Source organism: Lynx canadensis, chromosome A2, assembly GCF_007474595.2.
Source record: "Lynx canadensis isolate LIC74 chromosome A2, mLynCan4.pri.v2, whole genome shotgun sequence".
Taxonomy (NCBI): Eukaryota; Metazoa; Chordata; class Mammalia; order Carnivora; family Felidae; genus Lynx; species Lynx canadensis.
In genome coordinates this window covers 146,300,737-146,326,567 of record NC_044304.2, presented here as the reverse complement: position 1 = coordinate 146,326,567, position 25,831 = coordinate 146,300,737, and the positions used below count along the sequence as shown (strand labels likewise).

The 25,831-nt window shown below is 39.5% G+C and overlaps 1 protein-coding gene across 1 annotated transcript in view; it reads left to right on the top strand.

Annotated features, from left to right (window-relative positions):
• The window catches only part of COPG2 (COPI coat complex subunit gamma 2), a gene marked incomplete at its 5' end in the record, with an annotated part of 109,915 nt that overhangs the window by 44,527 nt on the left and 39,557 nt on the right, over nt 1–25,831 (top strand). The window contains 11 exons of the mRNA XM_030297109.1: nt 9,984–10,117; nt 10,667–10,734; nt 13,263–13,451; nt 17,312–17,407; nt 17,725–17,968; nt 20,543–20,618; nt 21,457–21,560; nt 22,066–22,191; nt 23,432–23,494; nt 23,942–24,081; nt 24,755–24,926. Of these exons, the coding sequence (XP_030152969.1) occupies nt 9,984–10,117; nt 10,667–10,734; nt 13,263–13,451; nt 17,312–17,407; nt 17,725–17,968; nt 20,543–20,618; nt 21,457–21,560; nt 22,066–22,191; nt 23,432–23,494; nt 23,942–24,081; nt 24,755–24,926 (1,412 nt within the window). The remainder of the gene's footprint in view (nt 1–9,983; nt 10,118–10,666; nt 10,735–13,262; nt 13,452–17,311; nt 17,408–17,724; nt 17,969–20,542; nt 20,619–21,456; nt 21,561–22,065; nt 22,192–23,431; nt 23,495–23,941; nt 24,082–24,754; nt 24,927–25,831) is intronic.

Sequence of the window (25,831 nt, the reverse complement as noted above, 5' to 3'; positions counted from 1 at the left end):
TTCTTAACGTTTTCTTTTCTCTAGCTTTATTGTAAGCATACAATATACAACGCATCTAATCTGTAAAATATGTGCTAATTGACTATGACTTGTTGCTATGGCTTCCAGTTAATAGTAGGCTATTAGTAGTTAAGTTTTGGGGGGAGTCCAAAGTTCCACATGAATTTTCGACTGCTTAGTGGTTCAGTGCCCCTCATCCCTGCACTGCTGCAGTACAGTTAAGTACTAAGTATTAACTGTACTTAATAACATTGCTTCAAAATATGTGCAGCACCATCTTAAAGAAATACAAGAAATTAAGTTTGGGAGACTGTAAACACTTCTCTCTCAGACACTGACAAATCATACTCTAAAAAGGTAAGACTGTAGTTGATCTGTAGATCACTGATAACAAAACTGACCTCATATTTAGAACCCTATATTCAAGAGAGAATTTAAAATTTTTAAAATTGAGAAACCTACATCTAGAGAATTGCATAAGACTCATAGTCGTATTCTGTACATTGTATCCAATTATGTAGAACACCCAGGTAACTGGCCCTATGTGTTAGGTAGTTGCATGTTTCTGGTATCCCAGAAATGTGATATACATCCTTCTTGATCATACCCACCCCCGGTAGAAATCACTATTCTGATATTTACGGTAGTAATTGCTTGGCTCTTTCTTTAGATTTTTACCCCGCGTATGCATTCATAAACAGTAAGGTTTCGTTTTGAACATTATGTCAATAGAATCATGCTATAGTTTCTATCTTTTTTTTTTTTTTTCCACTCAGTATTTCTGTCTAAGATTTACCCTTGTTTCTACTGGAGGTCTGGTTCATTTTAATTGTATATTTCCTTGACTGAATCCTTCCAGGCTTATTTATATTCATTCTTCTGTTAGTGGGCATTTGGGTTGTTTTCGGTTTTGAGCACTTACTAATGAAATGGCAGCAAACAGCATTCCTGTACCTACACCACACCTCCTCATTACCATAGCTTTCTCTCTTTATATGTAAGCATTTATTTCTGTAGGGTATGTCTCTAGGGATGGAATTGGTAGATCATTGTTGGACTGTTTTTCAAAGTGATTGTACCAATTTACATTCCAGCCAGGCAGGTGAGATTTCCCGAGGCCAAGACTTGATGTCAAATTTTAAATTAATCAGAGGGGTGTATTAGATCTTCTTTATTGAGATATAACTCAGATACCGTAAAATTCACTTTTTTAAAAGTGTATAATTCAGTGGTCTTTTTTTTTCTTTTTCAGTTTATTTATTTATTTTGAGAGAGAGAGCAAGCATGTGTAGGGGAGGGGCAGACAAAGAGAATCCCAAGCAGTCTCCACACTGCCAGCACGGAGGCCGACATGGGGCTCGAACTCACAAATCAGGAGGTCGTGACTTGAGCCGAAATCAAGAGTCGGATGCTTAACGGACTGAGCCACCCAGGCGCTCCTGATTCAGTGGTCTTTAGTATATTCACAAAGTTATCTACCCACCACCACTGAAACCAGAACGTTTTCATCACTTGAAAAAGAAACCCCCAACCCACTATCAGTCACTCCCTATTCTCCCCTCCTCTCAGCCCCTGGAAAGCAATCTGCTTCCTGTCCCTCTGGATTTGCCTGTTCTAGACACTTAATATAAATGGGATCATGCAATATGTGGTCTTTTGTCTCTGGTTTCTTTCACTTAACAGTAACGTTTTCAAGGTTCATCTATATTATACAAATATCAGTACTTGATTTTTATGGCTGAATGATATTCCATTGAGAGGCTATCCCTTATTTTTATTTACCCATTTATTTGTTGGTGGACATATGGGTTGTTTCCACTTTCCAGCTTTTATGTATAATGCTACTATGAACAGTCATGCGTAATTTTTTATGTGAATATGTTTTTCCATTCTCTTGGGCATATACCTAGGAATAGAGTTGCTGTGTCATAACGTAACTCTGTGTTTAACTTTCTGAGGGGAACTGCCAAACTCTTTTCCAAAATGGGTGCATCATTTTACATTTTTGCCCACCATGCACGAAGGTTCCAATGTCTCCACATCCCCACCGATACTCGTTATTGTCTTTGTTGTTATGTATCTCATAGTAGGTGTGATGAACTGTATTTCATTGTGGTTATTTTTTTCCATTGAAAAAATTTTATTGAAAAAAAATTGTACAAATAAGTTCTTGGCTTGACAGTAACAAAAGCTGCATTTCATTAATGACTAATAGTGTTGAGTATCTTTTCATGTGCTTATTGGGCATTTGTATGTCTTCTTTGAAGAAAGGTTCAGTCATATCCTTTGCTCATTTTAAAAATTGGGTTATTTGTCTTTTATTGAGTTGTAATCATTAACCAAATACATTTTGGATACCAGATCTTTATTAGATACATAATTTGCAAAGATTTCCTCCCATTCTCTGGGCTTTTTAGTTTCCTGGTTGTGTCCTTTGAAGTACCGAAGTTTTAAATTTTGATGAAGCCCAATTTGTCTAGTTTTTGGTTTTTTTTTTTTTTTTTTTTTGGTTGTTTGTGCTTCCGGTATTGTACTAAAGGAAACCATTGTCCAATCCAGGGTCATGAAGATTTATACCTGTGCAGTCTTCTAAGAGTTTTATAATTTTATCTTTTACATTTAGGTCTTTGGTACATTTTGAGGTATCTTGGTATATAGTGTGAGGTAGGGGTCCAGTTTCATTCTTTTGCATGTGGGTATCTGGTTGAAATAGGAGTTTGCAGTTGTCTAAGCACTGCTTGGTGAAAGATTCTTTTTCCATTGCATTGCCTTGGCATCCTCGTCAAGTCATAGTGGTTTTAATTTGTAATTCCCTAATTACTGATGAGTTTGGGAAACGTTTTCTATGTTTATTAACCATTTGAATATCCTTTCTATTGAAATACCCAGTTTTTTATTGGGTTATCTGCCTTATTCGTACTGATTTCTAGGAGTTCTTTTTTGGTTGTGTATGTTGCAAATAGCTTTTCCCACTCAGGTTTGTCTGTTGTCTCTCTCCTGGTGTCTTAATGAACAGAACCTCTTTAATGTAGTCACATTGATCAATCTTTGACTTTTGGAATACTGTTTTTGGTGTCTTGCTGAAGACATCTTCTACCCCAAGGTCTCAAATATATTTTCTATGATATTTTTTATAAGCATTATCTCTTAAGATAAAGATAAACTTAAGATAAACTTTTTCAAAGGTCTATTTATTTATTGGAGAGAGAGCGAGAGAGCAAGAGAGAGAGAGCGAGCCTGAGCGTAAGTATGAGCTCTCGAGGGAGGAGCAGAGGGAGAGGGAGAAAGAATCCCAAGCCAGCTCCTAATTGTCAGTGCGGATCTCAATTCGGGCTCAAACTCAGGAACCAGGGGATCATGACCTGAGCCAAAACCAAGCTGGACGCTTAACCGACTGAGCCACCCAGGCACCCTGCATTATAGTTTTAGCTTTCATGTTTTAGGTCTATAAACTACTTGGAATTGTTTTTTGGATATGGTATGAGGTAGCAATTTAACTCCCCAGCCGTGGCTACTGAGTAGTCCTGGTACCATTTGTTGAAATACCTGTTCGTATCCACTACCCCTCACTTGTTAATTCTCAGAATTACCGTGGAAGTTCTTTTTGATTTTGTATGTATCCTGGCATAGATGCCATTTTAAAAACTTACAATTTTTCACTATAAACTTCCCACTCAGTTCTGCTTTCTTGCACGTATTTGTTGTCTCTTATTTTCTAATTTTCATTTTGATTTCCTCTTTGAGCCATTGGTTGTTCAAGAGTGTGTGGTTTACTTTCTATGTATTTGTGAATGTGCCAGTTTTCCTTTTGTTATTGATTTCTAGTCTCTTTTTTTAAGTTTATTTAATTTATTTTGAGAGAGCGTGTGCATGTGCACCCTCGCACGAAGGGTGGGAAAGGGTGGGCAAAGAGGGGAGAGAGAGAGAGAGAGAGAGAGAGAGAGAGCGAGCGAGCATGTACGAGAGATTATCCCAAGCAGGCTCCGTGCTGTCAGCGCAAAGCCCAGCTCAAGGCTCAATCTCATAAAAAGTGAGATCCTGACCTGAGCTGAGATCAAGAGACGGGCGCTTAACCGACTGAGCCACCCCGGTGTCCCGATTTCTCGTTTTATTTCATTGTGATGAGAAAAGATACTTGGTATGATTTTAATCTTCTTAACCTTGTGAAGACTTGTTTTGTGACCTAACAGGTGATCAATCCTGGAGAATGTTCTTTGTGCTCTTGGGAAGAATGTGTATCCTGCTGCCATTGGGTAGAATGTTCTGTGTATGTCAGGTCCATTTGGTCTGTAACGTTATTCCAATCCACTTGATTTTCTCTCTGGATGTTGTATCCATTATTGAAAATAGAGTCTTGAAGTGTTTTACTATTATTGTATTGCTGTGTTTCCCATCAGATATGTCAATGTTTGCTTTATATATTTAGGTTTTTGAAAACTGTTTTGACTGTTTGGTCCTTGCGTTTCTGTATAAATTTTAGGAACAGCTTTGAATGTCTGCAACAAAAGACTGCCAGCATTTTGGTAGGGATTACGTTGAATAGAACAATAGACCTACTTTGAATAAATCATTTTGGGAGAATTGCCATCTTGATATTGAGTCTTCCAGTCCATGATCAGAGACTGCTTCTGAAATTACTTAGATTTCTCAGCAGGCTTTTGTAGTTTGCGGTGGGAAGGTCTTGCACTGTTTTATTAAATGCATTTCTAAGTATTTTATTCTTTTTTTTTTTTTTACTTTTTTTTTTTTTACGTTTATTTATTTATTTTTTTTTTTTTTTATTTTTTTTTTTTTTTCAACGTTTATTTATTTTTGGGACAGAGAGAGACAGAGCATGAACGGGGGAGGGGCAGAGAGAGAGGGAGACACAGAATCGGAAACAGGCTCCAGGCTCCGAGCCATCAGCCCAGAGCCTGACGCGGGGCTCGAACTCACGGACCGCGAGATCGTGACCTGGCTGAAGTCGGACGCTTAACCGACTGCGCCACCCAGGCGCCCCATATTTATTTTTGAGACATAGAGAGACAGAGCATGAACGGGGGAGGGTCAGAGAGAGAGGGAGACACAGAATCTGAAACAGGCTCCAGGCTCTAAGCTGCCAGCACAGAGCCCGACGCGGGGCTTGAACTCACAGAGTGTGAGATCATGACCTGAGCCGAAGTCGGTCGCCCAACCGACTGAGCCACCCAGGCACCCCTCTAAGTATTTTATTCTTTTCGATGTTATTATGAATGGAATTATTAATTTCATTTTGGATTATTGTTGTCGATATATAGAAATACAGTTGATTTTTGCAGGTTCATCTTGTATCCTGTAGCCTTGCTATGGTCATTTATTAGTTGTATTTGTGTGTGTGTGTGTGTGTGTGTGTCTGTGCGCGCGTGTGTGTGTGTGTGTGTTATTCCTTGGGATTCTCTGTGTTCAGGATCATGTCATCTGTGAACAGATAGTTTTACGTCTTCCTTTCCAAACTGGATGTCTTTAATTTCTTTTTTTGCCTGATTTTACTGTCTTGAACTTTCACTAAAATGTTGAGTAGAAGTGGTGAAAGTAGATGTCCTTGTCTTGTCCCTGAATATGAGGGGAAAGCTCTAGGCCTGATGTGCATGTTTTGAAGGTGCCCTTTATCAGATGGAAGACATTTCCTTTAGTCTCTAGGTTTTTGAGAATATTTATCATCGAATGGGTGTTAGATTTCGTCAGTTGCTTTTCTGCATTTATTAAGATATTGTGGTTTCTGTCCTTTATATTATTAATTTGGTATATAACATAAATCGGTGTTCTGTTGTTAAACTGATTTTGCATTCATGGAATAAATGCTACTTGATTATTGTGCATTGTTGTGTGTATTGATTATTCTTTTATATATTGCTTGATTCAGTTTGGTCATTTTTGGTAAGGAGTTTTGTGTCTATGACAGAAATGCTGGGCTGTAGTTTTCTTGTGAACATTTGTTAGGCTTGTTCATAGGTAATCCGGGCATCACAGCATTAGCTGGGAAGTCGTGCACCTTCATTTATTTCCTGGGAGAGTTTCTGGAAGATTGGTATTATTTCTTGAACTATTTGATAGAAGTAACCAGTGACGTCACTGGGACCTGTGCTTTTCTTTGAGGGAAGGTTTTAAATAACTCCTAGACCTATTTAGATTGTGCATTTCTTCATGAGCCAATTTTAGTAGTTTGGCATTTTGGGGGACAAAGTCCTAGAAATGCCATATAGTTGTTTGTAATATCCCCTTATCATCATTTAAGTTTCCTTAGGGTCAGTAGTGTTGTTCCTTTCTTCGTTCCTTATTTTCATAATTTGTGTTTTTTGTTTTCTTTTTTCTTGATTAGTCTAGCTAAAGATTTGTCAATTTTGTTGATCTTTTCAAAGAACTAACTTTGGGTTTTATTGATTTTCTTTATTATCATTATTATTTTTTTCTGCATTCTAGTCTGTTGATCTCTGTTCTGATTTTATTTCCTTTCTTTTGCTTGCTGTCGGGTTGATTCACTCTTGTTTTTCTAATTTCTTAATTGTGGAAGCTTTGGTTATGGATTCGGGACTTTTCTTCTTTGGTATTGGTGTTTAAAACTCTACATTTCCCTCCCAGCATTGCTTTAGCTACATCTCATAAATTTTCATGTGTCTTTGTTTTCATTCAGTTTAAAATATTTTTCCATTTTCCATATGATTTATTGAATCTGAATGTGTGACTCTTGTGGACAGCATATAATTGGATCTTGCTTTTTTTATCCTGTCTGGCCATTTCTATTTTTTTGGTTGGGATAATTAGACTATTTACATTTAATATAATTATTAATAGAGTTGGATTTACTTTTGCCATTGTGCTGATTGTTCTATGTCTCCTGTCTTTTTCTGTTTCTCTCCTCTTTGACTACCTTGTTTTGTGTTAAATATTTTCAGTGTATCATTTTAATGTCTCTGTCAGTATTTTAACTTTTTTTCCAGTTTTTTCTTAGCTGTTACTCTAGGGATTAGAACATGCATTTTACTTTACCACAGACTGCTTCAGATTAATACTAATTTAATTTTAGTAAAATACAGAATCTTTTCTCCAATATAGTTTCATTCTCTCTGGGCTGCTATTTGCTATAATTGCCATATATATGGCATGTGTGTGTTATAAATCCAGCAATATACAGTTGATCCTTGAACAATGTGGGGAGTAGGGGAGCCAGCCCTCCATCGAGTTAAAAATCTGCATATAATTTTTGACTTCTCCAAAATTTAACTTCTAATAGTCTACTGTTGACCAGAAGCCTTACTGATACCATAAACCACGTATTTTGTGTTATATGTATTAAATGCTATATTCTTATAATAAAGTAGGCTAGAGAAAAGAAAATGTCATTAAGAAAATTATAAGGAAGAGAAAATATATTTGCAGTACTCTATCATAAAAAGTCTGCATATAAGTTGATCCATGGAGTTCAAACCTGTGTTGTTCAAGGGTCAACTGTAGGGTTATAATTATTGCTTTATACCATTTCATGTCCTTTAAAGTAGTGAAGAAGAGAAATGAAAAAAAGTTGTCTATAGACTCTTTGATATCAACTCACATAAATATCATGTCTAGTGCTCTTTATTTCTCCTTGATTATTCACATCACTGTTCGGTGTAAATCTTTAAGCATAAAGGACTTCCTTTAGGATGTTTTTTTTTTTTTTTTGTAAATCTGTCGGCAGTGCTTTCTTTCAGTCATTGCTTCTCTGGGAATATCCTTGTTTAGCCTTTGTTTTTTTTGGAGGATAGTTTTGCTGGATATAGAATTCTTGTTTTTATATTTCAGCACTTTGAATATGGCATTCTATGCCCTATCTCTTCCCTTGTTTCAGGTGAAAAGTTAGCCATTGATTGTATTGATGATCCCTTTTGAAGCATGATGCAGTAGTTTTTACCTTGCTGCTGTCAAGATTTTCTCTTTGTCTTCTGCTTTCAGTGGATTGACTATGGTGTGTCACTGTGTGGATCTTTTTCTTTTTATTCTGCTTGGGATTTGTTGAGCTACTCAAGTGCATAGATTAATGCTGTTCATCTAATTTGGGCAGTTTTGTTAATCATTTCTTCATATATTCCTTTTGCCCTTTTGTCTCTCTATTTTCCTTCTGGGCCTCCTATTATGCAAATGTTCGTTCATACACTGGGTCATATTCCATAGATTTCCAAAGCTCTGCTCTTTTTTTTTTTTTTTTCATTCTTTTTTCTTTCTTAGCTGGATTATCTGATTTCTTTCTACTTCCTTCAGGTTTACTGATTTCTTTCTACTGCCAGTGCAAATCAGCCGTTGAATTGCAGATTTGAATTTTTCATTCATTATTGTACTTTCCAAATCCAGAATTTCTATTTGGCTTTTTAAAAGAAAACAAAACAAGTAAACCAAAACTCATTTCTCTTTATCGATATTCTCTCTTTGGTGAGGTATGATTGTCATGTCTTTAATTCTCTTTCATTCTTTAGACATGATTTCCTTTGTTTCTTTGAACGTGTTTATATTTATTGACAAAATCTTTGCCCAATAATTCCAATACCTGGGCTTCCTCAAGAATAATCGGTACGGACTGGTTTTCTCCCCTACATGTGGGGCATACTTTACTATTTCTTTAACATGTGTCATCACTTTTTGTCAAAAATTAGATATTTTATGTATTGTGGTAACTCTGTAAATCACATTTCTCTCTTCTCCATCCTCAGAGGTTGTTATTATTGCTGTTTGTTGTTGTTTATTCAGTGACTTTCCTGGACTAATTCTGCAGTCTTACTCTTTGTCATGTACAGGTACTGAAGTCTGCTTGATTAGCTAAGTCATCAGATAACAATTTAACAGATTTTCTTTTTTCTTTTTTCTTTTTAATGTTTATTTTTGAGAGAGAGAGCATGTGTGTGTATGCACAAGCATGGGAAGGTCAGAGAGAGAGGGGGACAGAGGATACAAAGTGGGTTCTGTGCTGACAGCAGAGAGCCCGACGTGGGGCTCGAACTCACGAACCATGAGATCGTGTCCTGAGCTGAAGTCAGATGCTTAATCGACTGAGCCACCCAGGAGCTCCTTGACAGATTTCCTTAAATGATTTAAGCCAACATATCTCCAAATCTTTTTCCAAAGTGGGCACTTTGTGTGTTGGGGCATGCCTTCCATGCCCTGGCAGTTTACAACTCTGCCTTAGCCTTCACTTCCTACTTGCGTAGAACCTCAAAGTCAAGGGATTAGGGCTTGTCTGGCCTTTCCTGGGCATTTGCACAGTCTTGTACATGTGCATGGCCTTCTGGATCCCCAGGAATATGTCAGATATTGCCAAGGCCTCTTGTGGAGATCTCATTTCTCAGATTTTCCTTTTAAGGTTTTCAGCCACCCTCTTGTTTGTCCCGAGTGGCATCATTGTCTGTGGCAACTGCAGTAATAAACAGTGGCCACTGATTTTTTGGGACAAACTTGCTGAGGATAGGGCTTTCCTCACTGAATGAACTCTGAGTGAGATGAAATGAAGATCAGCTCCATGAATGAAGCTTTTCTAGGGAGCACGAGTCAGGTCAAATAGTGATATTTCCCTGGGGACTGGGCTTTTGATGGAGCTCCAAACCCATCTGTCTCCTCTGGTGGCTGCTAGGCTGCTGGCTTTCATAGCTACTACAGTTCTGAGGCTGCTGATTTCCAAGGCTTCCATGAAATTGGACAGAGGGAATAGAAATAGAGCAAAGGAGAACACCAGAAAGCTTGTTGTTCTTATGAAGATGTAACTTTTCTTGAGTAAATGTTGCTAGCATTGTTGCAAGCCTTTGGCTAATTTCTAGAGTGCTGAGCAAGTTAATTTTGGAACCTTATGCCAGTGTTCTCTTTGCTTTTATGGAGGAATGTATTTTCAGGGGTCCTCCACCCATAATTCTGAAAGTGTTCCTCAATCTCCCTGTGTTTTTAACTTCGATGCTTATTGCACCTGTTCTTTTTGATATCTGATCATGCCCTGTATTTATTGTCAGCCATGAAAGCCCACTGTTCGATTTCATCGAGAGCTGCTTGCGAAATAAACATGAAATGGTTATTTATGAAGCTGCGTCAGCCATCATCCATCTTCCTAACTGTACTGCAAGGGAGTTGGCACCTGCTGTTTCAGGTCAGTTGTATGTTCCCTACCCGGCTGTTGTTTACATTAGTGTGTTTTTGTTTTAAGTCCCACGGGTCTGCAGGAGAGGTGGTAAGAATGATTTTTGAACCTTAGCTCTCTCTATATGCCTTTGCATTCTGCTAGGTGGGTCATTTATTTTTGTTGTTCTTTACTTAATTGGCGCTTTTTTTTCTGAAGTTACTATTTCCCTGTGTGAAACATTAAAAAATTTTACTTAGAAGACAGGTAACACTCATACCTTCAGTTCTTGCCTTGAGTTCTCCTTCATGGTTAAAAAAGTCCATTTGCTCTTATAGCTATAAGTATTCCACAGATTCCAATATTCATGGATATATTAATTCTTACAGATAAATAAACTTTGTTTCCTATATTTAAACTTTTATAGCTCAAGAAGTGCTTTTTCTATTTTTGATGACATGTTTCTCATATGAGGTACTGATGCTGCGATCTAATCTCCTTATGCATATTTTGAATATGATTCTTCATGTACTTTATGATGAAATGAGATATATTCATGGTGATCTGTATTTCCCCTAGTTCTTCAGCTTTTCTGTAGCTCTCCTAAGCCAGCGTTGAGATATGCAGCTGTGAGGACCTTGAACAAGGTAGGTCCTCTTGCCAACTATTGACTTGTATCCATGTTTGACTGAGAAACATTCATGTGAGGCATTTGGCTTTCTCTCAAGGTTAGTAGGCATGATTTATGGACTTCACTTCTAGAGCACCTTCCTTGTATTTGTGGCTTTAGGTATGGCCATTTTTGCTATTCAACTAAAGACTAATAATTCATTTCTGACTGCTGAGCACTCTGTAGCTGAAAACCACATTGTCCAATATGATGGCCATTGGCCACGAGTGGCCATTTCCATTTAAATTAATCAAAATGAAATAAAATTAAAAATTCAGCCCCTCAGTCACTCTAGTCACACTTCATGTGCTCAAGAGTGACATGGTTAGTGACCCTCATATTGGACAGTGCAAAAATAAAGAACGTTTCTATTGCTGTAGAAATTTCTCTGGGACAATGCTGGTGTAACACAATGTGACTCACATACGTAATTTTAAATTTTATACTGACCACATTAAAACATTTTTCAAGATGAGATTAATTTTATTTTTTTTATTTTAAAAATTTTTAATGTTTATTTTTGAGAGAGACAGAGCATGAGCGAGAAAGGGACAGAGAGAGAGACACACACACACACACACACACACAGAATCCAAAGCAGGCTCCAGGCTCTGAGCCGTCAGCACAGAGCCCCACGTGGGGCTCGAACTCACAAACTGTGAGATCATGACCTGGGCTGAAGTCAGACGCTTAAGCGTAACCGATTGAGCCACCCAGGTGCCCTGTCAAGATGAAATGAATGGTAATAATACATTTAATTTACCCTAATATATGTAAAATGTCATATCAACATGTAATCATTATAAAATTATTAAAGATCTATTTTGTCTTATATTTTTCCATATTAAATGTTTAATATCCAGTGTATATTTTATATTTAGAGCATATCTTAATGTGGACTAGCCACATTTCAAATGCTTATTAGTCACATTTGGCTATTGGCTACCATATTGGACAGCATAGTTCTACAGGATATAACTTAGAAACACAGAATAAGTAACCATAAATGAAAGTTTAAGGTAGTAGAAGACTTGTCATCAGGTAGTGTGTGATCAGTTATAAGTTAATTGTATGAACAACTGGAGGAGAGAGAAGCCACGGAAGAAACTTGGTAGGACGGCCATGGAAGAACCCTGTATAGAATAACAATTCAAGATTTTTTTTTTTTAAGTTTTTATTTGAGAGAGAGCGAGAGAGCATAAGCAGAGGAGGGGCAGAGAGAGAGAGAGAGGGAGAGAGAGAATCCCAAGCAGGCTCCACACTGTCAGCACAGAGCCCGACGCGGGGCTCGAACCCATGAAACCACGAGATCATGACCTGAACTGAAACTGAGAGTCGGACGCTTAACCGACAGAGCCACCCAGGTGTCCCAATAGAGAATAACAATTAGAGTTATATTTTAAAGAGTTGACATAGGTCCACATTCTTTTATCTGTAATATTAGGGCCAGATGTGTCTCAGAATTCAGTATTGTGTGAGTTTTAGGAAGGTGATATGGTTCTATCTCTTACATACTCACCCCACTGAACCTCGAGCAATACCCTGCCATTAGACACATTAATATTTCTGTGGTATATATATGACTGTCCTCTTAAATTATTATTTAACTAGTTTTACATTAGTTTGGGTCGGATCTTCCTGTTAAAATGAATTTCGATGCCAATGCTTTGCTGAGTTTTCAAATTTTTTAAATTGTGGGTAATGGATTCTATACCAGTATTGAGGTAGCCAGAGGGGTGAACAATTTTGACAGAAGCAAAGAAGCCAGATGATAGACATGTTGTGATGAGCATGAACAAACCAATTTGGCTGGAGTTTGCTTAAAGACAGAAATGTTTTCTAAGTGATAAGCCATTAACACTCTTTGAGCAGTATTTACCACACTAGGTGCTATTCTCCGAGATCCTTACATCTAGTAGAATAGACATCCACGTACACATGCACTATAAAGAAAAACAGGCCAAGTGTAATAAAACACGGACTACGATATTGTTATAAAGGTTATAGAAACCTAGGAAGAGAAAATGCTGTTATACACTATGACTCTGGCAGTTAATCATTTACCAAATGCTATTTCATACCATATTGATTGGAAGTGTTCTTCTTGAAACAATTACTTTGGACCTATATTGTCCCATTTAGATTAAAAAAAAATTTTTTTTTAATGTTTATTTATTTTTGAGAGAGACAGAGACAGAATGTGAGTGGGTTAGGGGCAGAGAGAGCGGGAGACACAGAATCCGAAGCAGGCTCCAGGCTCTGAGCTGTCAGCACAAGAGCCTAACACGGGGCTCGAACTCATGAGCTGTGAGATCATGACCTGAGCCGAAGTCGGACACTCAACCAACTGAGCCACCCAGGCGCCCCCCCCCCCGACCCCCATTTAGATTTTTAAAAGTCACTTACCTTAATTAAAATTTCTATTTTTTTCTTTCATTGTTTTTTAAAGTTCCGGTCTTCAGCAATAGCAGTTTGCTTAATTTATTTTTCTTGCCCTTCCACAAGGTGGCAATGAAGCACCCCTCTGCTGTTACTGCCTGCAATCTGGACTTAGAAAACTTGATCACAGACTCAAACAGAAGCATTGCTACCCTGGCCATTACTACACTCCTCAAAACAGGGAGTGAGAGCAGTGTGGACAGGCTCATGAAACAGATATCTTCTTTTGTGTCTGAAATCTCAGATGAGTTCAAGGTAAAAGTTTAAATATGATTGTTTTCTCCCAGTCTCGGGCTTGCCTATTTCTTTTCTTAACAGTGTCTTATTATTATTTTTTTAATGCTTATTTATTTTTGAGACAGAGAGAGACAGCGCATGAGCGGGGGAGGGGCAGAGAGAGACACACACACAGAATCTGAAGCAGGCTCCAGGCTCTGAGCTGTCAGCACAGAGCCCGATGCGAGGCTCAAACTCACAAACCGTGAGATCATGACCTGAGCCGAAGTTGGACGCTTAACCGACTCATCCATCCAGGCGCCCCTTCACAGTGTCTTTGGATGAGCAAAAGTGTTAAATTTTTCTGAAGTCTAATTTATTAATCTTTTTCTTTTACTGTTATTGTTTCGTCTACTTCCAAGCCTTAAAGATACTTTCTTGTTTTTTAAATGTTTTATGGTTTCAGCTTTTACATTTTGGCCTATGATCCAATTTGAATTAATATTTATGTATTGCATGTGATAAGTTCAGGTTTTTTTCCATACTAATATCTAGTCATTCCAACATAATTTGTTGAAAAGAATTCTCTTTCCCCATTGGAATGCTTTGACATCTTTGTCTGAAAAGCAGATAATTATATAATTGTAGGTATATATCTGGGCTCCTTAGAATATTCTGTTGATCTCTTTGTCAATCCTGTGTCATTACCAAACTGTATTGATTAATGTAGCTTTATGGTACCTCTTTAAGTGTCAAGTAGTATGTTCTTTCAATTTGCCCTTTTTTAATATTATAGGTCCTTGACATTTCCATATAAAATTTAGAGCTGGCTTATAATTTGTATAAAACAAAGTCAGTTAGGATTATGATTGGGGTTATGTTGAATCTATAAATAAATATTGAGAGAACTGACATCATAACCATATTCTTCCAGTTCATGAATATGGTATACCTCTGCCTTTATATAGGTCTTCTTTAATGTCTCTGAGTAATGTTTATTACCAATTACTCTATTGGTCTTGCTCATCTTTTGCTAAATTATAAATATTTTATGCTTTTTTTCTATTAAAATTTGTTTTATTGTTTGTTAGTAGTATATAAAAATACTTTTTTTTCTCATAACTTGGTATTCTTTCTGATACTGAAACCTTATTGGTTCTAGTAGTTGTTATGCATTCCTTAGGGTTGTCTATATAAATAATCATGTTATCTGTGAATAGAGACCGTTTTACTTCTTCATTTCCAATCTAAAAGCCTTCCCTTTCTTTTTCTTCTTGCCTAATTAAAAGGACTAGGACTTCCACTACAGTGTTGAATAGAACTGGTGAGAATGTGTCAGAGATGATCAAAAGAACAATAAAATAAATTTCAGTTAAAAGAATTAAAGTAGAAAGGTGTTATTATTTCTCTCTTATTTAATTCTCAGCCAAGAAGTATAACTGGCTCTATTTACTCCCTTCTAGTATATATCTAGACTTTAAAAAAAACAAATGTAGCCTGTATATTCAGGTGGACATTTTGAATCCTGGGGAACCTTGGGAGATTATGACGGTCATTTTGTAGTACAGCTTACTGAATGAGCCTCCTGTGCTTAGACATTTAGGTTTCAGTCTTTTGCAATTACAAATAACTGCAGTGGATAACCTTGTGCGTATGTTTTCTCAAAATGTTGGAGGTGCATCTCGGGGTCACTTCCTAGAAGGTCACATGCTAGGTTGAAGGGTAAATCGACAGGCAGTTTTGTACAGAATGCTAAATTGCACCAGCAATTAATAGAGTGCCAGTTTCCCCATAGTCTCACCAGTAGAGTGGCTTGTATTTTGAAGTTTTGCCAACCTGATGGGTGAGAGAATGTATCTCAGTGTAGTTTTAATGAGTTTCTCTTCTTAAGAAGGAAGGTAAACGTCTTTTTACATTTTTGAAGATCATTTAATAACTCTTTTTGAATATTGTTTGCTCATCTCTTTTCTCCATCTTCTTCTATAGGAAGTTTGGTCTTTTATTTCCTCAGTTATTCCAGGTTTTTTATATAGTAGGGATATTAGCTCTTTATCTGTGAAATGTGATATTTTCTCCCCGTTTGTCATTTGTCTTTTGACTTTTCTTCTGATGTCTTTCATATTTTATTTATGCGAAAGTTCGTTCCCTTTATGTAGTCAGATTTGTCCATCTTGTTGCATTTGACTTTTGGGGAATAGTTAGAAAGCTTTTCCCTTCAGATTATAGACTCTGATTGGGTGAATAAGGATTCACCTATGATTTCTTCTAGCGTATATATAGTTTCATGTTTTACATTTAAATCTCTCATCCATTGGATTTTGTTATTACATACGGTATGAGAAATGGATCTAATCTTATCCTTTTTCAATGATTATTTCGTTGCTCTCCCTGCCTCCAAATTTTATTTAAAAGACAGGTCTTTGCCCCAGTGGTTTGAGACACCCCCTTTATCATATACGAAGTTTCCATATGTACGTGGGTCTATCTTTGGGCTTTCTGTTCTGTTTTGTTGTTCATTTAGTCATACATCAGTACCACACACTATTTTAAATATATGAGCTTTATAGGAAGGATTAATACCCCCTCTTTGGTTTTTTTCTCTAGCTATTCTTACGTGTTTATTTTTCCTCGTGAATTTTAGTACTAACTTGTCTAGCTTCATGAAAAATCTCATTGACATTTTTACTGGGATCACATTGACTTTGTAAGTTAACGTAGGGGAGAACAGATATCATCTTGATGTTGTTGAGACATCCTATCCGAGAACAAGGGCTATCTTTTAATTTGTTCAAGCGTACTGTTGTGCCTTATTAATACTTTATAGTATGTTTATGTTAGTTTTGAATGTTCTTAAAATGCTTTTCTGATATTGTCTGTTGTTGCTATTATACACGTTTGTATCCATTAGATCTCATTAGTTACGCATGTACACGTTCCCTTTGTATAGTTCAAGATCTCTTCCAGCCTTAGAGATAATAGCTTCTCCCTCTAAAAGTAAAGGACAGGGGAGCCTAGTTGGCTCAGTTGGTTAAGGGTCCGACTTCAGCTTAGGTCATGATCTCATGGTTCATGGGTTCAAGCCCTATGTCAGGCTCTGTGCTGACAGCTCAGAGCCTGTACCCTACATCAGATTCTGTGTCTCCCTCTCTCTCTGCCCCTCTCCCACTCATGCTCTCTCTCACTCGCTCTGTCTCAAAAATAAATAAACATTAAAAAAAAAAAACTGGGTTGCTTGGGTGGCTCAGTCAGTTAAGCGTCTGACTTCGGCTCAGGTCATGATCTCACGGTTCGTGGGTTTGAGCCGTCCCCCCACAGAAGAAGGGTTCTTCTGTAATGAGAGCTACCGTAGCCCTTTTCGCATTGCCCTCTGGGAATTGGGGCCGAGGATACTGCCCCCAGATGCTGATGCTCTAACTACTGCCATTGCTGTGAGTATTTAGCTGCCCATCTCTGATCCAGAAGTCCCGTGTTTTCTCTCCCAGCAATCCGTGAAATTGCAGACTAACGTGTTAGCTTGCAAGCAGGGTAAAATTTCACACCCTACTTACTTCTCGACACTGGTCTTTAGAGTTAAGTTGTGGTAACATTTTCCTAGAAACCATTTTGTGAACTAGTTCCTCAGTAACTCTTTCTTCTACGGAAATCGGTCTGTTTACGCTTTTTCTCTTCACTGTTGACTTTAAAATTTTTCTGGGCTTATGTGCTTGGAGCAAGGGGATGGGGTCTCTGGAAAATCGTTGCTTATTTTCCTTTGAGCCCTCCTGCCCGATCCTTCACGGAGAAGCCTTATTGCCATTTGAGGTAACTACAGCCCCTTCTTAGCTTGCAGCAAGTAAGAGGCAAAGTATGCCTCGTAGCTAAAGCTTAGAGACGAACATCCTTTCTGTGTTTTTCTACAGGTGGTGGTTGTACAGGCAATCAGTGCTCTCTGCCAGAAATACCCTCGAAAGCACAGCGTCATGATGACTTTCCTCTCCAACATGCTCCGAGATGATGTAGGTAGACAAGACACATTCTCATCATAGAAAGTTGCTCTCTCAAATTCTTACCGATTCCCATGAGATCCCCTCCGTCGTATTTAAAACAGCTTTATCCTCTCCGCATGCCTCCGAAATAGTGTGCTTAATTCTGGTTGCCGTCTTCTCATCACTAAACATGCTGTTGTTTTAGCACTGGGAGCCCAGACACTTTTGTTTCTTTCAGAAGGGAAAGGAAAGGAAATTTGAATATGATAAGCTTGAGCCTCGGAGTTAGAAGCATTTCTTCAAAAAGCGTCCTCCTCCGAATGAATGGCAGTTTTCTCTTTTGCCAGGGAGGCTTCGAATATAAGCGAGCCATCGTGGACTGCATAATCAGCATTGTGGAAGAGAACCCCGAGGGTAAAGAAGCCGGTCTAGCCCACCTTTGTGAATTCATCGAGGACTGTGAGCACACTGTTCTGGCCACTAAGATTCTACACTTGTTGGGCAAAGAGGGCCCCAGAACGCCCGTCCCCTCCAAGTATATCCGCTTTATCTTTAATAGGGTCGTACTGGAGAACGAGGCTGTCAGAGCTGGTGAGTCATTGGAACGCTGGTACCGACGGGACTCCTAATCCTCTGAAATGCTTATTAACTCAGGGGGGGGTGGTGATGAAATTGGAAAATGAAGTTGCAAGGTCTGAGTGAGGGTGGGGGCTTGGGACCTACTTGGGCCAGATAACGCAGCTCTTGGTTGGCGCTGGGTTTCCATCCGGATTTCTGCTGCTGGTTAGAGACAGATAACTCTTGACTTTCAGTATGATAGGAATGCTGTGATGGCATCAGGTGGTTTTTTTCAGACTTAGAGCCATTAGTATGAAGTGTGTGTGTGTGTGTGTGTGTGTGTGTGTGTGTGTATTTTTAAGTGACTTTTTCAAGAGATCTTAGGACATTTTTTTTTTTACTTCCTCCTCTCTAATCATTCCTTCCCCTGAGCATATGAACAGGTGAAAAGCTCTCCTATTAAAAATATAAACTGGGGCACCTGCGTGGCTCAGTCGGTTAAGCGTCCGACTTCAGCTCAGGTCATGATCTCGCGGTTCATGAGTTTGAGCCCCTCGTCGGGCTCTGCGCTGACAGCTCAGAGCCTGGAGTCTGCTTCGGATTCTGTGTCTCCTTCTCTGTCTCTGTCCCTCTCCCGCTTGTTCTTGTTCTCTCTCCCTCAAAAAATGAATAAATATTCAAGAAAATTTATAAAAAAATATATATAAACCTTCCTCTGATGCAGTTTCTTACTAGGTATTGACTATACCTCCCCTGTCAGGTAAACTTGAAGCAGCCGTTACTAACTGCCTCCGTGAATTTATTCCCCATTTTTTCTTCAACACACGATAAACTGGCTCTCTCCCTTAAAAGCCCTCCGAAGCTAATTTTTAAAATTACCGATAAGCTAGTTGGAAAATCAAGTTCTTACCTTTGTTCACGACCTTCGGCCTGAATGAGTGGCTGAACACATCTTGAAACTCTCCGCTCGGTGTCCACGAGAGCCCGTGACTTCCGTCCCTCCCCGGTCTGATTTGTAAGGCTTCTCTTTCGTTCCTTAAAATGCTCGTTTCCCTTGGGGGTCTGTCTTACCAACTTAAAAATACACCCTCAAAAAATACACACTTGAGAATACACACACTTCGTACTAATGGCTATGACGCTGTCTTTTGTGGGGGTCCTTTTCCGAGCTCCACCGCTGTGCCGTGGCATTGCGGTCCCGGGTCTCTTTCCTGAACTTGTATGCCCCTGTCTAAGGCACTTCAGATGCAAACCAAATGGAAGTCCTCACCTTTACCATCCACTCAGCCGTGAAGACGGAAGTGTATTCTGCCGTTTTAGAAGCCCCATCGGCTCCCTGACAAAGTCACGTCAACTCCGCCGCCTTAGCGTTTCTGCATTCTCTCTTTTCTGTTTCCCCAAGGGCTGGTGTAGGCCCTCCTCCATTTCAGATGCCCGCCTAGTCCGACTGCATGGTAGTCTCACAGGTGTCCAGTCTGTTCTCCACACTTAGCTTCCAAAATGGCCTTGGCGCACAGAGTCTGCTTACGAACAGCCAGTTTGTAATGCGCCCTGTTACAAATACGCAGGTGTGCCCCGTATTCGATGTCCGGTCCTAAGAAGCGTGAGGCTCAAGCATACCTGTTTCGTCGTGTCACTGCCTCCCCCTGCCTTGGATTTGTTCTCTCTGCCTGTGGCGCTCCTTCCCCGCCCTTTCCCTCCGGCTAAGTTGACTTGTCCCCTCAAGTTTTAGCGCAGGTAGCAAGCGTCCATCCTTGGGTCACTTCTCCAGCAGTTCTGATTTAGGCTCCTCTCTCTCTCTCCTCACGTAGCATCCTGGATGTAGTTCTGCCGTGGACTTTACCACGTTGTCATTGTCTCTTTACTTACCTGTCTTCTCCACTAGAGTCCAACTCCCTGAGATCAGGGACTGTGTCTTTTCTCTTTCTACCCCCGGCACCACTCCCGACAAAAGTTAGGTAAGCAATAAATCTTTTCCTGAATGGAGTGAATTTAATGGTAGAGTTGCTTTTTATGCTTGGGGCTGGTTGGTTGTGTTAGAGCTTAATTACGTCACTGTGGTATACAGGGGGCTGTGGTCAGAGTGGAGGAAGGCCTATTTATATATATATATATATATATATATATATATATATACACACACACATACATATACGTATATGTATATATATACGTATATGTATATATACGTATATATATACATACATATATGTATATGTACATGTATATATGTATATATACATACATATTTATGTATATACATACATATATACATATACATATATATGCATATATGCATATATATACATATACATATATATACACACACATACACACACACACACACACACATGATTCTTTTTTTCTCAGTGCATAGAGAATTTTCCTATCCATAGCTGTCTTGGGCCTGCAGATTTCTAGTTAGGCTTAAATGGGTCAAAGAGATAAAATCAAGAAATACACAAATTAAGAGAGTTTATTCCCACTGAACACGGGGAAGCTTCTTTTTTTGGTTTTTGTTTTGTTTTTCGTTTTTTGAATAATTACTGCGCAACCCTGAGAAACCAATACAGTATTTATGTTGTTCTGTTTTTTGCTTCATTGTAGCTGCTGTGAGTGCTTTGGCTAAATTTGGGGCTCAAAATGAGAATCTTCTCCCAAGCATCCTTGTCCTCTTACAAAGGTAAGTATGTCTTTTTTTTTTTTTTTTTTTTTTTTTTTTTTTAAGGACGCCATATGACTGAACAGACAATGCTTCATTGTACCATATCAAATGTTTCGTACAGCCTAAGAGTAGAACTGATGGAATAAGTCAGGGGCGAATGGCATTTTTGTTATCTTTCTAGTAATTGTGTGTGCACACGTAGATTTGATTTTGACTTTCTCCCGTGGAGTTTGGGGAAGTGACTTAAATATATGTGCCTCAATTTGCAGAATAGGGGCCAACTTCAAAGTGATTCACTATGGAGAGTTGAAAAATCAGCTTTTTGTGGTTTCCATGGTTCCCTACTTGATGAGGAAAAGATCTGCTTTAGCAAATACTCTGTGATTACATGTTATAATTGAAGCAGAAAAATTATAAGCTAAAGGCTGTCTGGTTGAAATAAAACAAATTGCCATTTGAGTAGTCACAGTGGCTGGATTCTGAATCCTTTTTAGTATCCTTAGAAAGCATAATGGTCCCATCTCTTAATGATGAAGAAGTCTGAGTCTTTACCAGGGTCATGTGGCTGCATATTCAAGACTAGACTCCAACCTGCTATCTCATGTTTTTGTATTCTTCCTAATCATTTTAATGCCTGCTTACGTAGTGCTTCTGGTTCATAAAGACCCTATTTCTTTACCAGTTCAGGACAGTCTCCCAAATTTATGGAGATTGTAGGATCCACTGTTGGCTGTTGAGCTCTTTTCCAAAGGTAGTGTCAGATAGCCTGCTCTGTGTCGTTCGGGTATGGTGGGAAAGAAAGCTCTCGGAAAGTTTGAGGGTGCTGTGACAGGCCTCTTCTGTGTCCCCTGGACAGGTGTATGATGGATACTGATGATGAGGTTCGGGACAGAGCTACTTTCTATCTGAATGTGCTGCAGCAGAGGCAGATGTCGCTGAATGCTACCTACATCTTCAACGGTCAGTGAGAGCCAGGAATGGGGACAAATACGTTTTTGGTCCCCAAATGGCATCTTGGAAGCATTATCTTGTGATCTGCATTAAGAGCCGACTTCACTAGGCACATGCTTGTCGTGTGTCTTTGCACGCGCTTCCATTTCTAGGGGAACCGAAAGTACGTAAGGGCCCGGAGAGCACTGCTTGTTGCTGGTTCTCCTTGAACTTCCTCTGGATTGGCTCTACCTTTTCCCTCTCTGTTACGGTTGTTCCCACGTGGCTAAGCTGCTTTCTTTCCTGGAAGGTACTTCTAATTTGTTGGATATCTTGATGCTCTGCTCCCATGCTTCCTTGGGCAAAATTAGAAGGCAGTCTTATAAGACAGCTTCGTTTTTAACCATTTAAGTTATAAAGTCTGTGGCTTAATCCTTCTCTTTCTTCAGAAAGCTTAGATAAATACTACACATCTGGGCCTGTCTGGATCCTAGGATTGGCAAGGAGTTAGAATGCTGAGATTTCTCTTTTGTAGGCCTCACTGTCTCTGTGCCGGGGATGGAGAAAGCCTTACACCAGTACACGTTGGAGCCTTCAGAAAAGCCCTTTGACATGAAATCCATTCCTCTTGCTATAGCTCCTGTCTTTGAACAGAAAGCAGGTAACGGGAACACTTTACTGTTAGTTTTCCTATGTGTGAGTGATTTTGCACCAGTGAAATATGCTGTTAGTATATTTTCGCAAAGACTTCTTTGATTTGTTTAATCGTCACTCCTGAATCTTATGGAACTAACATGGATTTTTTTTTTTTAATGTTTATTTATTTAGAGAGCAGGGAGGGGCAGAGAGAGAGGGAAACAGAGAATCCCAAGGAGGCTCTGCACTGTCAGCACAGAGTCCCGATGTGGGGTTTGAACCCACGAACTAACTGTGAGATCATGACCTGAGCCAAAATCAAGAATTGGAGGCCTAACCGACTGAGCCACCCAGGCGCCCCTGGGTGTGTTTTTTATTTTTTATTATTTTTTTTAATCTTTATTTTTGAGAGAGAAAGACAGAGGCGTGAGTGGGGGAGGGGCAGAGAGGGAGGGAGACAGAATCGGAAGCAGGCTCCAGGCTCTGAGCTGTCAGCACAGAGCCCGACGCGGGGCCCGAACCCACGAACCGCGAGATCGTGACCTGAGCCGAAGTCGGACGCCCAACCGACTGAGCCACCCAGGCGCCCCGGATGTATTTTTTTAATTAGGGTTTTTAAAAGTTTTTTCCTGGTTTTCTCATAGAGTATGAAACATGACCCAGATTGAGTTTTTTCTTCTCTCGCTGCTAAGTGTTCCCGCGTGTGAAGTTCGTGGTCACTGCGTGTCTCAGGGCAGTGACTATGCTGCCAGCTGCCGTTTTTATTTTCTGAGATTGGGAAATTCTTAATTTTGCTACCGGAGGCTTGTTGTGAAAGAATGTATGGCACAAGCTCATAAAAAATATTCCCAAAGAATATCTCACTTTAAAACTCAAAAAAGAAAAGAGTTTAGTGGCTCGAGGTGAGGAAGGAGAGAGATCTTCTAACCTTCCCCATTCTCAGTTTTTCTATTAGGACACAACTCATCTTTCTGTCTCGGTCATGAGGTCTGTTGTATAAATTGCGCCTTTTAGTAGTTTGGTTTTTTGGGGACGTCCTGGTCCCTTTAAAGCAAATTCTGGATTTTTAGGGCCACTGATTATCTCACAAACTACATTCACTAAATACATTTCCATATGAGCATCTCTCTGAAAAGGGGGACAGAGAACCGACTGGTATAATTTAGGGAATAGCTCCTTGTACATCCGCTAGAAGTTTCTGTCTGCGTTTTTTAGCTTGACGGTGGGCGGGAGGCTCACTTGACTGTTCACATCTGTCTTTGCAGAAATCACACTCGTGGCTACCAAGCCAGAGAAGCTGGCTCCTTCCAGGCAAGACATTTTCCAAGGTATGATGACTTAATGGGTAGAAGTAATAGTCTCGCACCCCAGGCACGGTAAATAGAATGAAGTCCACTACTTTTATTCAAGTTGATTAATTCTCAGCCCTGGAAACCTTTGTGCGAATCATTTATCGTCATGAGTGGCGGCTACCTGGAATCCCTGGGACTTTTCAATTTCCAACTGCTAAGTCACTAACTGGGAGGGTTGTTCTTACGAGGTGTCTTGGTTAATGGGGAACTCAAATTTTACAATACTAGGAATTTATTTGTTTTTCTTCGTAGTAATTCAATAGATAAACTCTCATAAAAGATGACTTCACTAACGCTCGGGGACATTCTAGTAGAGCCTTCCAACTGTTAGTGAAGCAGCGGCAACTTAAAACATTTGAGGCACCCAGAGGCATGTCTTTTCCTCTGTGACTTTCTTTTTTTTTTTCTTTTTTTCCTTGAAAGAACAATTGGCCGCCGTTCCCGAGTTTATGAACCTAGGACCCTTGTTCAAGTCTTCTGAGCCTGTTCAACTTACAGAAGCAGAGACAGAATATTTTGTTCGTTGTATCAAGCACATGTTTACCGATCACATCGTGTTCCAGGTGAGAGAAGGGCTATCCCGGCTCCCGCCCCGGCTCCGTGTGCTTTAGAGATGAGTATCGACTCCCCTTTGGTGTATGATTCTAGTTTATGATTATGATTTTACTGAGCAGTAACTTGGCCTCATTTCTGGGGTTTTTTTTCCTGACTCAGCTGTAGAAATGCCTTCGTATGATGGTTAAACTTTATTTATTTTTTATTTTTTTTATTTTTTTATTTTTTATTTTTTATTTATTTTTTATTTTTTTCAATCTCAAAATCAATGACGGTTAAACTTTAAAAGGACATAAAACCGAGATGTCTGAAGTAGCTGGCACAACATCAAGTATATAACCTATTAAAAAATAACCCTCATTTAACATCAGGGTAAATTAAGTGGCTTGTTCCAAGAACTTGGATTTCCGTTTGCTTCTTAGCTGTCAGACATCTACCGTCTTGTTCCGTAGACCGCAGTCTCAGGAAGAAGCAAAAAAACTGATGAATAATACAAACAAAAAGAACTCAAGGCTGTCGTGTTGCCTCGAGAGAAGTCTTAGGAGGGGACCTGCAGGACAGTGTAGACAGGAAAGGGACAGTGGGTCCCAGAACAGAGTTGTGGATTATGGGTGGGAAGGAACAACTTGCTGGAAAATCAGTTCTCCTCCACCATAGCTTTTCCGTCTGCTCACTTTCCAGTTTGAATGCACCAATACTCTCAATGACCAGCTGCTGGAGAAAGTGACAGTGCAGGTGGAACCATCAGATTCCTACGAAGTGCTGTGCTGCGTCCCAGCCCCCAGCCTCCCTTATAACCAACCAGGAATATGTTACACTCTTGTTCGTTTGCCTGATGATGATTCGACAGCAGGTACTAACCCACAGAAGGGAGGAGATAAGGTTCAGAACGCAGGGCAACTTGAGCTCTTAAACGTCTGGGCAGATGTTTGGGGGTCAGGAATATGGTTCTCTTCCAGAATTACATGCAATGACAATGATGGTATATTTATATTGATAAAATTAACTCCTGCAGAAATACCAATTTTATGACCAGGTCTCTAAGTAATACTTGCGGGACGTTTAAACTGAACGTATACGGCGGTGGCTCCGAAAGGAACCCGTGCTTTCTGTTGTAACAGTGTGACCACGAATGAGGGTTCGTGTACCTGGTGTCTCCTGTGAAGGATCGTAGCCTACTTCTCAAGATTTTTTTCGGGGGCCTCCTAAGGACTTTGTATTCAGTAGCTCCATGGCATTTTAAGATCATCGTTTCTGGGGGTCCTACAGCACAAGTCTGAGAGTAGGACTCATCCTGACGAGTGGCTTAGCCAGCCTCTGTATCTCCACATTTGGGAAGGGCACTGGAAGTCTCTCCTTGGCCCATATGCGCTCTTGAGGGAGGGGTGGGGAGACCTCTGAAGGAGAGCCAACGGCTAGGGCCAACAGGATGTACAAAGTTGGGGTTTGAGGTCTTGTGACCGACCTCTCTGAATGAATGTCAAGTATTTGTTGCACTTGATTTTCTTTTCCCGTTTTCCCACCTGAGCTCTTCTCGGATTCACTCCGACACTGTTACCCAGTTTTTACAGAAATAAGCACACCTATCGCATTGATGTTTTCAACAATTTTTATTACTAGTACAGGAAAAAACAATTTTTACTACCAGTACACGAAAAAACAATTTTTACTACCGGTACAGGAAAAAACAGAAGTTAACAAAATTAACAAATACTGGGGAAGTTACAGAGTTACAAGAAATCGTAAAAGTACTAGTAA